At 37.9% G+C, this 13,905-nt stretch overlaps 1 protein-coding gene across 2 annotated transcripts in view; it reads right to left on the bottom strand.

Moving 5' to 3' along the window:
- The window catches only part of ITPR3 (inositol 1,4,5-trisphosphate receptor type 3), a 194,631-nt gene that overhangs the window by 43,078 nt on the left and 137,648 nt on the right, over nt 1–13,905 (bottom strand). For both annotated transcript variants that reach the window (XM_075195726.1, XM_075195727.1), the window contains exons 41-45: nt 13,558–13,742; nt 9,621–9,821; nt 5,296–5,406; nt 2,680–2,775; nt 2,386–2,487 (exon numbers count right to left, since the gene is read on the bottom strand). In XM_075195726.1, coding sequence (XP_075051827.1) covers nt 2,386–2,487; nt 2,680–2,775; nt 5,296–5,406; nt 9,621–9,821; nt 13,558–13,742 — 695 coding nt within the window. The remainder of the gene's footprint in view (nt 1–2,385; nt 2,488–2,679; nt 2,776–5,295; nt 5,407–9,620; nt 9,822–13,557; nt 13,743–13,905) is intronic.

Below are 13,905 nucleotides of genomic sequence, written 5' to 3'. Positions count from 1 at the left end.
TGGTTTTGCAAAACCGCCATTGCGTGTTTTGGTTTTGGTTTTGGTTTTGTTTGGTTTTGTTTTGCTATTTTGTTGGAAAATACATGTTTTTGTGCCTAAAATAACCCAATTTAGTGCTTCAACTGTTTTAGAGATAAGTAATCTAATTGTTGAGGTAATAAATCATCCAAAAAAACTGTTTAATTCTTCGTTGGTAGGCCTTCATTTATTCTACACACAAAACAGATTGTCTTCCTCTCCATCTATGCATATTGGCAATGCAGCCATCGTCTTTGGATGTATATTACACCCTACACTTATAGTTAAATATGTAAAGAAATGGAAAAAGACAGTTTGCTTTCTGTCTCTCTAGGCCCCCCTCCACTTTTTTAAAAAAACAAAAAATTCAGCCATTATAGACTGTACAATATTAATTGACATGGAGAAAGCCAGTTTGGTTTCTGTCTCTCTAGGCCCCCCTCCACTTGTATAAAATACCAAAAAATCCAGCCGTTATAGACTGTACAATATTAATTGACATGGAGAAAGCCAGTTTGGTTTCTGTCTCTCTAGGCCCCCCTCCACTTGTATAAAATACTAATAAATTCAGCCATTATATACTGTACAATATAAATTGAAATGGACAAAGGCAGTTTGGTATCTGTCTGCATCAGATCCTCTCTCCACTAGGAGTAAAATAGAAAACTATTCAGCCGTTATATAATCTAGAATATAAATAGAAATTGAGAAAGGCAATTTGGTATCTGTCTGCATCATAATCATCAACATCATCATTAGCGCACTCGTCGCCTACACAAATCTCCCCCTCATCCTCTTCTAATTCCAAAGTGGCATCCTCAATTTGGGTATCACCGGCTACACTCGGGCTATTAAGGCACACATCAGCAGAATGCTCACGATTAGACATCCCACTGTTGGATGGACTCTCCACAGGGATTGTTGTCATTTGTGAATCAGAGCAAATATTCTCCTGTAATGCCTCACTGTTATCTTGCAGCTCGGCTTTGACGCGTAACAGTAGTTGTGCACCAATTGTAGGCTGGGTAACTTTTTGGGATCTGCCACTAATAGCATAAGGTGAAGGCCTCATTCTCTCTTTGCCACTGCGTGTGTAGAATGGCATGCTTGCAATTTTTTTTTTATCGTCACTTAACTTTTGCTCAGTTACACTTCTTTTTCGCTTCAATACAGTAAATTTTTTTTGGGTTTTTGTTTTTTGCACTAATTTGAAAACACTCTGTTGTTTGACATCGCCTTGGCCAGATGACGTACTGGGAACACTAACATCAGGACTGGTGACAGAACCTGGTTGCTCATTTAGATCATATGTGGACTGCTTTGAATCCATTCTGAGCGCAAACCACTGGGGAGTGCTAAAAATTATTGAGTAGATACTGCTGACAGATATGACTTTTGACAGCCAGAAATATTAATGCACAATTAGGGAGGACACCCCAAAAACACTGAGGAGTGCTAAAAATTATTGAGTAGATACTGCTGACAGATATGACTTTTGACAGCCAGAAATATTAATGCACAATTAGGGAGGACACCCCAAAAACACTGAGGAGTGCTACAAATTATTGAGTAGATACTGCTGACAGATATGACTTTTGACAGCCAGAAATATTAATGCACAATTAGGGAGGACACCCCAAAAACACTGAGGAGTGCTAAAAATTATTGAGTAGATACTGCTGACAGATATGACTTTTGACAGCCAGAAATATTAATGCACAATTAGGGAGGACACCCCAAAAACACTGAGGTGTGCTACAAATTATTTAGTAGATAATGCTGACAGATATGACTTTTGACAGCCAGAAATATTAATGCACAATTATGGGGGACACCCCAAAAGCGCTGGGGAGTGCCAAATATGAAGAAAAAATAATAAACCTCTATCCTCCTCTCTGCACTAGCGATTTTGGTTAGAGCAATTGCAAGAACAATATGGTATTCTCTGTCCCTGCTCTAATTAGCCTATGACTACACCCTGCTCTCTCCCTCTGTCAAATGGCGATGGATTGCTGTGGAGGCGTGTATTTATAAAGTTGAAGTATCGCGAGAACCGAGTCCCGAGATCCGACGACGTCACAATGACGTTCGGCCTCGATTTGGATTCGGAATGGGCGGGAGAGTACCGAGCTGCTCAGCTCGGTACTCGGATACCCAAAGTTCGGGTGGGTTCGGTTCTCGGAGAACCGGACCCGCCCATCTCTAATTAAAAGTAACCTCAGAGTTGTGTGACCTGAATAATGGCTGATGGTCACATAACTTATTGGTGACTTATGATATCCTTATAATTGACATTAAAGCATACAAAATAAATGTTTGTATTGTATTTGTAAATATTAATAAACTGTCAAGTCAAGGAGACCGGACCTGTAAGGCAAGGATGTAAATGTTGTGTCCAACTTCACTAGGTGACACCTCAGAGCTGTCTCCCTCATCTTCTTGAAGATGAGCCTTCTTGATGACATCCACCTGCCACCCAAACAAAATGAAAACATTGTCAATATAATTTGCATCTTATTGATGTGCAACAGGTTAAAATAGTGAAAAGAAATGGAAGCTGCCATTATACATTGTATAATGTTACAAGTGTTTTCCTATACAAATTGTCATGATGTCACTGGGTATCTCTGTATTAAAATGTTATTGTTAAAACTTGCTCACCAATTCTTGGGGTCGTAAACTGATCAGAATTCTTTCTGCATTCTCACTGTCATGGCGGCTTTCCATTAGACCTAAGAGCAACTTTGAGGCATTATCCTGTAACAAGTAAAAAATTAAGCAGAAAACATCTTTGATGGATTATTTAATATTTAAAGTCAAATTACATAGGTAGGTAACAGATATATTCTTACGTAAAATCTATTAAGATAAACATCTATTCTTGGTGTACAAATCACATGAATTCTTTGTACTGGTATATTAAAATGTAGAGATAGCCAAGTTGTGCATACACAAGGAGTTCGGATCTAGACCTAAACTTTTTAAGTTCTCTTCAATCCTTTGGTTTCAATGCTTGATACCCATTGCACTGTTTTGTGGTAAAAACTTAAGTAGAAAACCAGTAGAGCACATGCTCAGAGCAGAATATACACATTGTTGCACCAACTGGAGGAATTGACTGGATTTTAAATTGTATACATGAAAATAATCTAAACACAAAAATGTGGCATCCAACTACTTACTATGACACTCTCAGTGAAAGGTCAATACTTCCCAAAACCTGATTTTCCCACCACAGAGAAAATACGTTTCTGACTTTCGCAGCAGGGATATCATTTGTGCTGGGGGTGTAAATCCCATGCAAGAATTGGCTAGATGGGCAGGCTGTAGACTGCATTCGTCAAAGTTTTAAAGGGTTGTCTCTAGCAACTATTCTAAGCATTGAAGAGCAAGGCAAAAAAGTGTATCTTTAAAGAAGCAGATCATGCTCTCTGGTAAGTAGAATGTTCCCTAGATTTACAGCATAAGAGAGTTCCTTCTTTCGACCCAATGCTTGCTACTTATCTCCTTGGCAAGAACATTGAAGCCCCACAATAAACAATAAAGCATCTTATTTAGATGTATTGCCAAAGCCAGTTGCCTTGTGATAGCTTCTGATCTGTTCTGGACATCTGTTTTAACTAGAATTAACATTCAATTTAGAGCGGAATCAACTTCTGGTTGTAGACATGCAAACATCACAAACAGTCTGGTAACTGGTGGTAGTCATTTTTCCAGCTCCAATAACCCTGACACAGTAGACACAACAAAAAAATAGTGATGAGTACAACGCCGGTAAAGTAAAAATTGCGACTTACCACGTTAGTGACAAGTGGTTTTTGCAGCACATTCAATTCCCTACCAGTGTAAAAAACGACCTTGCAAAACATGGACGGTAAGAAATCACGTAATTTCTAATGGACCTAATCAAAACTGTGGTTTTAAAGCGAATGGCTGGACCCACAGCATGGATTACATTATACATGCTGTGGGTCCAGCCATTGCCGCTTTAAAACCGCAGTTTGGATTAGGTCCATTAGAAATTACGTAATTTCTTACCGTCCATGTTTTGCAAGGTCGTTTTTTACACTGGTAGGGAATTGAAGGTGCCGCAAAAACTACTTGTCACTAACGTGGTAAGTCGCAATTTTTACTTTACCGGCGTTGTACTCATCGCTATTTTTTCGTCGGTCTCTACTGTGTCTGGGTTATTGGAGCCGGAAAACCCTACCACACCCCTGGTAACAGGTTGACTGCCAAGAGATCCAAATTTAGCGATGTCCTTAAAACTGTCCATTCCACTCAGACTTTCTCCTACACAGACGGATTTCGCTACAAGAATAACTTAACTGTGTGCCGTTGTCTAATGTTAATATCAGTGTATATCCTGTACGAGATTATTTAGAGCCAATGTGTCTATTTTCTGCTTTTAATGAGCTTTTTGTATTGACAACAGACATAATATTAATAAAAACATACTATAAAAGAAGTGAAATAATATGTGGGTCTTTACATGTCCTGACAATGGAATGATTTTTCTATAATAAAACACTGACTTTTAAATACAGCATTTGAAAAATTCCTGCCATTTTCAGAATTAATGGTGATACCATACTGAAAGAGGATGGGGAATTCAGCTCTCTGGATGCAATTAGAAATATAAACTGTGTTTTCAGGTACACTTATTAATCATCATATACAGATTTTCATAAATACACATGTCAAATAGTGGGTTTATTTGCTTTTTAAGATTCATAATTAAAGATTACTTAAACTCTCAGCTGGTGGGTATAAAGGTATTTTATTTTGCATAGATTTATGTAGGCCACAAACCAACTCCTCTGCAAATTCATGATTTAAAACTGGAAAGAATACCAGCACACTTCTCATACATTAAGGATATAGCAAAATAAAATGGATTACAAATCTATTATGCCAAGCAGAATATAAATAAATAATGGCTTTTGCTTCCTATAAATATATGTAAAGCATGTTGGCATTAATTATTATGAGCAAAGTCTTCAGTAATACCTTTCTGGCAAGATAGCATAAAAAAAATTGTACATACACTGCAAGAGAATAGTACCACCCTGTGGCCAAACTATCCCAGAAATGGTAGCCTTGTTTGGGATTATCAACCAATGCCTTTCGAACAATGCATATTGCAGACAGGGTATAATTCTAAATTTGCATAGATACACAAGGCCTGCAAACTAAATGCTTGGAAATTCAAAATAGTTCCAATATATTGTACAGCCTCTCCTAACATTAATTATTCTATTAGTTTGTATAACATACCTTCAGCTGTAAAACCAGGTCCATCCTATATTTACACAAAGGGCTGATGTCATTCAGAATTAGGGCTGTTATAATATCAATACCATTAGAGTCATGTGTCACTATGCAGCTCTGCAAAACAAAGTTGTCAAGGTAAATCAAGACAATCATTACTCTGATATTCCAGGTGTGAAACGACTGATTAAACAAGACATCATAATTCATATGAATATAATTAAAAATGACCACATTACAAACAGCTGTAATGTTTACAGTGCCTGTCTAAGTGACAAAAATTATAACCATATTTTAGACTATGCAAATTACATTGTTGTTTATTGAAGGTGACTAGTAGATCTCTGCAGGCTGATCATGTAATTTTGTAAGGTGCTGCCTAATCCGTTATTCCTCTGCTGAGCCACTCTGTCAGTCTCTACATTGGCTGCCTGTATTTCAACGAATCCAATATAAAATTCTTCTACTAACATAGAAGGCCGTCAATAAATTTGCACCGACATACATCTCCTCACTTGTCTCAAAATATCTCCCAACTCGACACCTCCGTTCTGCACAAGATCTACGTCTCTCTTCCACTCTCATCACATCCTCCCATTCTCGGTTACAGGACTTTTTCCGGGCTACACCCACTTTGTGGAATTCCCTCCCTCACACAGTAATACTTTCCTCTAGTCTTCAAACCTTCAAGCGTTCTCTGAAAACCCACCTCTTCAGACAAGCTTATGATATTCCTCAACCACCATCTTAATTTCCCTAGATTACCCTATTACCACCCTCTACACGGCTAACACAAGACAACAACCCTCTGACCAACAATGTCACACACACAGCCCACTCAATACTTATACCTTTACATTCTACCTGGTCCATTGTGCAATATGATGTAGCACATGCCCTTGTGTTTCAAACTCCCATTGTCCTATAGATTGTAAGCTTGCGAGCAGGGCCCTCTTACCTCTCTGTATGTATTACCCAATATTGTCTTATTAATGTTTGTTCCCAATTGTAAAGCGCTACGGAATTTTCTGGCGCTATATAAATAAATGTTGACGATGATGATGATAAATGTGACCTGTTGATTAGCAAAGTGCTCCTTGAAACTGCATTTAGATACTGGCAATTATGCAAAGGATGAAGCACCTTTAAATGGGATTACCACTTTAAATAATACCTGTACTAAATGTCTTCCCTTGGCAATAATAATACATTTAGTAGTCCCAGCACTCTCACAGCCAAACCCTCTGCTAATCAACTTTGGCTCTGCTCAGGTCTTTCCCTAAAAGGCTGGATCTGACACATAAACTGCTGCGTCAGCTCTCTCCTGCTCTGAGAGACCCCACCAGCACTGAAAATGATTGACAGAGTTCCTGGCTCTATGTGAGTGATTGTTTTACAGGGGAGAGCACAACATTTTCCACCTGTTAAGCTTCTTCCTATAATTTTAATGAGATACATTTTGCTTATTACAGTTGGACCTCAGCAGAAAAGGTGCACTTTGAGCAATATAAAAACCTTCAGACACACCGTCCGATATTCCCTCACTCTCACAGTTAATATAATAAGAAAGGAAGTGAAACAGAGCAATATTTTAGGTGGCATTAGTTAAAGTGGTGGTAAGTAGGACTGTGAATTTTCTTCACCATGCATTTTCACAAACCAGCCAGAACAGGTACCTTTTATGGGGAGAGTTCAAAGGGCTGGGAAAAGCGAGCGCACCTTGAAAACACTGGGAAAGCATTTGGCATACTTGCTCAAAAAAACAGCGTAGACCGGATTTTTTTATGGCTGATAAATGTCACTTATTGGCAGGGAGTGAAGGAGGCTGCAGTGTTCTCCCCAGCACCTATTTCCTGGGTGCTCCACCCGGCTGTTTTTACTTGCCATCCGGCTCTTGGAGCCCAACAGAGTCCTATTATAATATAATATACCACTGTTTTTCCTATTTGAACAGGCACTATGTGAGCACTGCAGCCAGCAGTGTGTGTTAGGACACTGACAATCAGTCTGACCAGTCCTGGCAGGTGGGGGCACTAACCTCCAACATTTTTAAATAGTATCATAAAGTATTACAACTGCCCCCACCTGACTATTTCTTAATGCCACGGAATACTTCTTAATGCCACCCGGCTACTTCTTAATGCCACTTGGCTGGCAAAATTTTCTGGGGAGAACACTGGCCTGGATAAAGCAGGGAGTGATAAGAGACGATGGGCTAGATTTACTAAGCTGCGGGTTTGAAAAAGTGGGGATGTTGCCTATAGCAACCAATCAGATTCTAGCTTTCATTTATTTAGTACCTTCCACAAAATGATAGCTAGAATCTGATTGGTTGCTATAGGCAACATCCCCACTTTTTCAAACCCGCAGCTTAGTAAATCTAGCCCGATGTGTGTGAACACAGGTTTGGTGCAGCATTCAGGGTGGTATTACAGCACATGGGGAAGAATGTTACCTATAGTTGATCAAGCTATGATACTCCTAACAGGCTTTCATTAAAAATCCATAACCCCTCATTGCATTTGCCAAGTAGTAATATAGAGACAGAAAATTATTATTTTTCATTCTTTTGTGACTTGCTAAAAGTCACAAAAGTCTGAAAAATATTGAACTTTCAGTTTGAAACACATTTATTGGAAGAAACAACATAACCTGAAAATATTGCACAGCCTACCCTGCCCGAATATGAATAGTCTCCCATTCATCATAAAATATTTATATGAAAAATGGATGTTACTGGCTCTCAGTTGAATAACAGGATGGCTGGCTTCCTCAGAGATCCCCTACCCTGAATCAAGCAAAGTCAGAACAACTAAAATGCAGCTAGATTTTGCTTATCCTGCTTGTGTATGTTTGTGATGGATTATGCATCACATTTAGTAGATGCATGAAATAATAATATGATAGTTTTATTTGACAGCATGCAACATTAGTAGTTGTAATGTACTAAACAATAAAAAAGAAAAAAACTAAGAAACCTGTCCTGGAACTGATATAAAGAAAATCTGGAAAACAAATTAAAATCAAACAGCTGCTAGAGGAGATTCCTTGCAATCTCCTTCAGTCTGTGAAAAGAATATAAAAATAACAACAAAGAACAGAGCTCTGTGAAATGAGTTTATGTGCCAATTTCTATAAATAGTTAATCATCTCAAGACAACTCTAGGCAGTATACAATTATATACAATCTATATGATATTTTTAAATAAAGTATCTTTTTGGAATGATACATGTTTCAACTCTTAAGTTGTTTAGGAATAATCACAATTATTATAATGTTTTCCCTTTAAATGCTATAGGAGCATATATTTGCAATAAGGCAATTTACACACCTTTGGTGCTTCTATTAACATTAATTAAATACAAAACCTATTTAACCAAGAAGATAATAAATGGCAAGTGAATGTGTGCATAAATAATGCAATTGACTCACTCCATGTGCTAAAAACTAAATTTCAGGAATTTATTATTAGTTTAAAAAGTATTGTAACTATTAATACATGTATGTAAACATGATATACTGCCTAATTGTCATTTGAAATAATCAAAATTATACACAAAATTTAAAAGCCATAGAGAATGCTGTATCTGATTAATAGTGCTAAATCAGAGTAATCATTTATTTCTAATGTTCAATAGATCCACTAACTTAATTAAGGTGCTTTGTAACAAAGAGGGACACAAATAAATAAAAAAAGGGTTCTCTAGAAAGCGGTTATAAAATGTTATGGCCAAATCCTCCCGATTGTACACCTCTGAACAAACCATATGAGCTGTGGTGAAACGTGCTTAAAGATCAAGAGGATTTTTAGAGGCACATACTAGGGGTAGTTTTCATTTAGGACTGTTGGACTCTAATTGGCAACCTTATAGAGGTGGCACAGCCAGAGGTAAGCATCTGAATTCAGTAAGAGTCACCGTGAGCCTGGGACTGGCACTTTGTAAATGATTAGTATACAGATCACTTTTATCTGTAAAACTAACTTGTGCATATTTTTACTGCAAGGAAGGACAATTTTTATCCACATTTCAAGAAATGGAATATATTTTTGTTACAAAACACCTTGGAAAGGCTAGGGTTCATTTTGTCTGAAGTCAATTAACTCACTAGTATGTTTTTGACATGTGGGAGGAAACCCAGGCAGGCATGGGGAGAATGTACAAACTCCACACAGTGATAAGGCCTTGGTTGAAATTGAACTCATGACCCCATCACTGTGAGACAACAATTCTAACCACTGTACAACCGGGCTGCCCATGAGAATTATATAATAGTTCCTATTATATATTGTGTATTTTATTATACAATGTGTATATTTTAAGAGACATACCTGGTTCTCATGGCACGGTCCTTGACAATATTCTGTGAGTGTCTCCAAAGTCTGGATAATGAGAGCCACATTTTTTTCATTGATGTATAGGCCCAAAAGGCCAAGACCTCCTGTAGTGCTCCCGCACATAATGTCCAGGAACTGTAAGGTCTCGCACACTAGGTTGTAATTAGTCTTGTTATTCTGATTGCGTAAGAAATTCTGTTTGGAAAATTAAAAATGTCAAATTGTTAGAAGAAGTATTTTTTTTTTTTTTACAGTATAAATGAAGCTAAAGATCCATAGTCCACAAAGTTAGACAGTTTGGGCTTGATTCATGTTCGGACATACGTCCATTTTCACAGCATATCTAGCTCTGCGCATGCTCAGAAACTGACCTTAGGCTAATGAATGCAACTGCATACAATTCATGTCCGAATGCAAATGACACTTATGACTGCATACGACTTGATATGTGGAACGGGGGAGAGAAGGGGCGGACTAACGTTGGCCATGTACAGTAAAGGTGTTCCAACGCAAATGCGGACAATTCTTGTCCTGTGTCTAGTATGCTTGGTTCCACCCGTATCATTTGCACCCACTACAGTTCAGGTGTAAAATGTCGACTGATAAAGATGACTGACACAGCATAAGCTTTTATATAAAAATGACATGTATACAGTAGCTAGCACAGAACATCTGTAGATAGGCTATAAAAATGCATTGTATATAAAGTAAATATTGATAGCATCTTTATTACTGTAAAAAAAAATTAAAACAAATATTTCTATAAATGATTATACTGTTAAGAGTTGTTCTTTTGTTTTATGTTACAATTTTTTTTATGCGTTCTGAGTGACCATATATTGTACATACTGCACTCGGTAGGTACTGTAGGCACAATTTAGCCAGAGCATACTTATACCCATATTCAAATCGAAACATATCTTGATATACACTTCGATTTCAATCCGGTCAGAGCTATTTGCTATTTTTTAAAATGCAGCTTACATGAAAGTTGTGTTTGAAGGCCCTTTAGGAGTAAATATTAGGGGTAAATATTACTAAGGTACAGCATGTAAAATGAAAATGAAAAATAGATATTTCTATTGTTATCACAGGAAAACAGGACATAATCAGGTGCTTCTACAGATTTGCCAGTGCTTGCAGATAAAGGTTACCAGTGTCTGAAAATATATGGGAAATTGTCCCAGTAAATAAATAAAATGATAATATGAGATAGCTCAAAAATTTTAATTTGTCTGCCATTAATTATTATTGGTTAAAAAAGTGGATAAGTGTCTTCCCTTCTTCTACAGCAATTACTACAACCACATTCTGAATTAAATGGGTTTTGTCTACTTACCTTTCAAAAACTATGGTTATTTCCCAGCCCTAGAAGAAGAGGCACTGACAAAAAAAATTGACTCCACTCTCCTATAACTGTCTCCTTCCCTGCTCCTCCTCAGTTTACCTTTAGCCCAGCATGGAGACAAAAATAAAAAGAAAGGAGCAGTTGCAAGAACATATTCTTGGGTGAGTTCGTTTGTGTCCTCCTACAGCATCAGAGAAAGAGATTTAACAGCAAGTCAAAAAATCCATCTTCCACCTGCAGTAGGAGGACACAAATGATGAGCTGTTCCAAAGCAACTCTCAAAGAAGCCTGGATGAATTGTCTGCCAAAGTCTCAACAAAGGTGCTAACATCCACATTTTAGAACTTTTTTTTAACTTTAGAAAAGTTATGCAGAGATGACCAGGTGACTGCAGGTAGGGCAACTTCTCACCAGTGCCTAGAAGAAAGGGGCTACAACAGTGAGATTATAGGCATTGTCATTCTTCCTGGTAGCAGGGCCAGCCATCTTTCTGTATGTGGCCTGTGGATCAGCATGCCCCCTCTTCCATCTGCATGTGCATGTTCCCCCAGAAAAGCGAATCACATGTGTGCTTGCAGTAAGGAAGGCAGACAGAACAATCTGCTTCCTACAGCATGCAGCTGTGGAGCCCAGGTAGAAAAAGTTAAATCTCAACTGGACACTTAATGTAATGTGACTGGTGGGTTATAGGCTATTAATTTAATGTTGGGGTTTGGGTAGGGGATAATCATTAAAGGTGGATGGGGGATATTCTCTTGATGGTTGGAGCTATTTAATAGTTGAGTCATGGTGGGGCCTTGTAATTTAAGGTGGGATGGGGGAGTATTGAATTTAATGCTGGCGTGGTTTGGCGGCTATTAATTGAATGTGGGGTTGAGTTAGAGGAGGAGAAGTATTTATTAAATGTGAATGCTATTTAATGCCAGGGATGTTGGGAAGGGAGGATAGGTCTATTTGTTAAATGCAAATACTGCTAATTTGATGTCAGGGGTGATTGGGCGGATGAGAGGGCTGTTTATTAAATGTGAATGCCATTCGTTTAATCTTGGTACCGGTTGCTGCGAGGAAGGTCTAGAGTGTTCACTCATTGCTCAGCTTTCCATATTTCATGTACTTTCTTTAGGACACTAACAGCATCAAGTAGCGAAAACTGCAAGATCAACTGTCCCGATTTTGGGGGACTGTCAGGCTCAGTCAGGACCTTTTTCAAACATCCAGGATAGTTAGGAGCTATCTCGCGTTGGTCATTTCAACTCTGGCTGTGTGGCGGCACCTACAAAGGTGTAGAAGTAGGGCATAATTGCCCGGGTGGTGCCCCTATTATACAGACTTACATTTGTATTTATTATTGTTGTTTACTTCTAAGACACCACAGTGCTCTGCAGTGCCAGAGAGTGAGTAAAAAGGACATACTGTGGAGGAGCACCCTGCCACCAATGGGTGTAACATAACCCAGTGTATGTGGTACTGTGTTGCATGTAGCATGTAAAGATATAAAACTTAAGCTTTATCCAACCATGCCCTTTTTAAAACCATGCCCTTTAGAGAAAGCAATGAACTTGCTTATCTCAACCACTGAAAAGTTGCTTTTTATTGGCTGTAGTAAAAGTATTCCTCTTGTGATTTTATAAATCTGAGGCTGGGTTTGTTTCAAGTTGTATTTGTCACTGTGTTATGTAGGCTGTTTTCACTCAAAAGACCATCTGTCCTATCATGCAATATTCAGTGCTAAGTGTCTCCGCTCTGCCAGACATCAGCATCAGAACTCTGATAGAAGCTTGTGTTATGTTTATGTTCAGGGCTTTGGCTACTGTTAGGTCCTTTTGCCCAAGGTCTCAGTTTAGAGGATACAAGCAAACAAAACTTTGCCAGGTAAGTGTTGTGTCAACCAATAGATTCTGGGATAATTGGGAAACACATATTTGAATTGGGATTTTGTTTGATAATCAATATAAGATAATCAATATATAAGTTGGTTGCATATATTCTCTGCTGGACAAATGTTCATATCCCATCACCCACAAGGAAAAGAACTTTCACTCAACCTAAAGTGATCTTCAGATCTGACTTGTATAAATATATTTTTGTAATACCAAAAATAAAAAAGACCCCAGTCCATCTTTTTGTAAAAAGTTTTTTTTTTTTTTTTTTAAATGTTCTGCCTCCTGCAATTAGTAAATGGTGTTTCCACTATCAGATCCATTTCATGGATGTGCTTGTACAAGCTCTCCTGCAACTTTTAGAACACATATTGCTTTTCATTTCTGTTTTTTTTTCTGTGATTTTTAGCCATGTTTTCATTCATCAGCAGGCAGAGTTTTCTATTTATGTTGCCCCAAGATTTGACACCTAAGCTACCATCTGGATATAATGGATTCTCATATAGAGAGCTACTACTGATTTTTAGAAGTATATAATTGAAAGAACATAATTAAGTCAGAAAAGTAAAGCAATGCTTTCAGTATAAGCTGAATTGGCCAACATAATTCATCTAATGGTATAACACACCCTTTTTTTAAGCTTTACTCCTAATATGACTGTACCCCATAAATGTTAATTTAGAAAGTGATAATATAAGTTTACCTGAAGATCCGGATTATGGTTTTCACACAGCAACTGAAGAAATCTCAGAATGGGCTCCATGATTAGGACCACAGGACCAACCTCGTTACTTTCCCCATGCTCTCCACCTTCATGTCCTTTTCGATGAGGTCCTCCTGTTAAGGCCCTTGAAGGGGGAGCAGGCATCTCAAACTGGGGACTGTGTCCTTTAAAAAGAGAAATAGATACAATCAGTTAGTTAGTAACTAACTCATTATTCTCTCCTGCTTTATAAAATCTTAACATTTCTGTCAGGTTTATATATGAAACATTACACAAACAAATATAACTTACAACTCTCTTTTCCTACCATGTTTCCTCAAGTTTATT

This window comes from Mixophyes fleayi, chromosome 2 (genome assembly GCF_038048845.1).
Source record: "Mixophyes fleayi isolate aMixFle1 chromosome 2, aMixFle1.hap1, whole genome shotgun sequence".
Taxonomy (NCBI): domain Eukaryota; kingdom Metazoa; phylum Chordata; class Amphibia; order Anura; family Limnodynastidae; genus Mixophyes; species Mixophyes fleayi.
The sequence above is the reverse complement of the archived record's forward strand: the minus strand, read 5'-3'. Positions and strand labels throughout refer to the sequence as shown.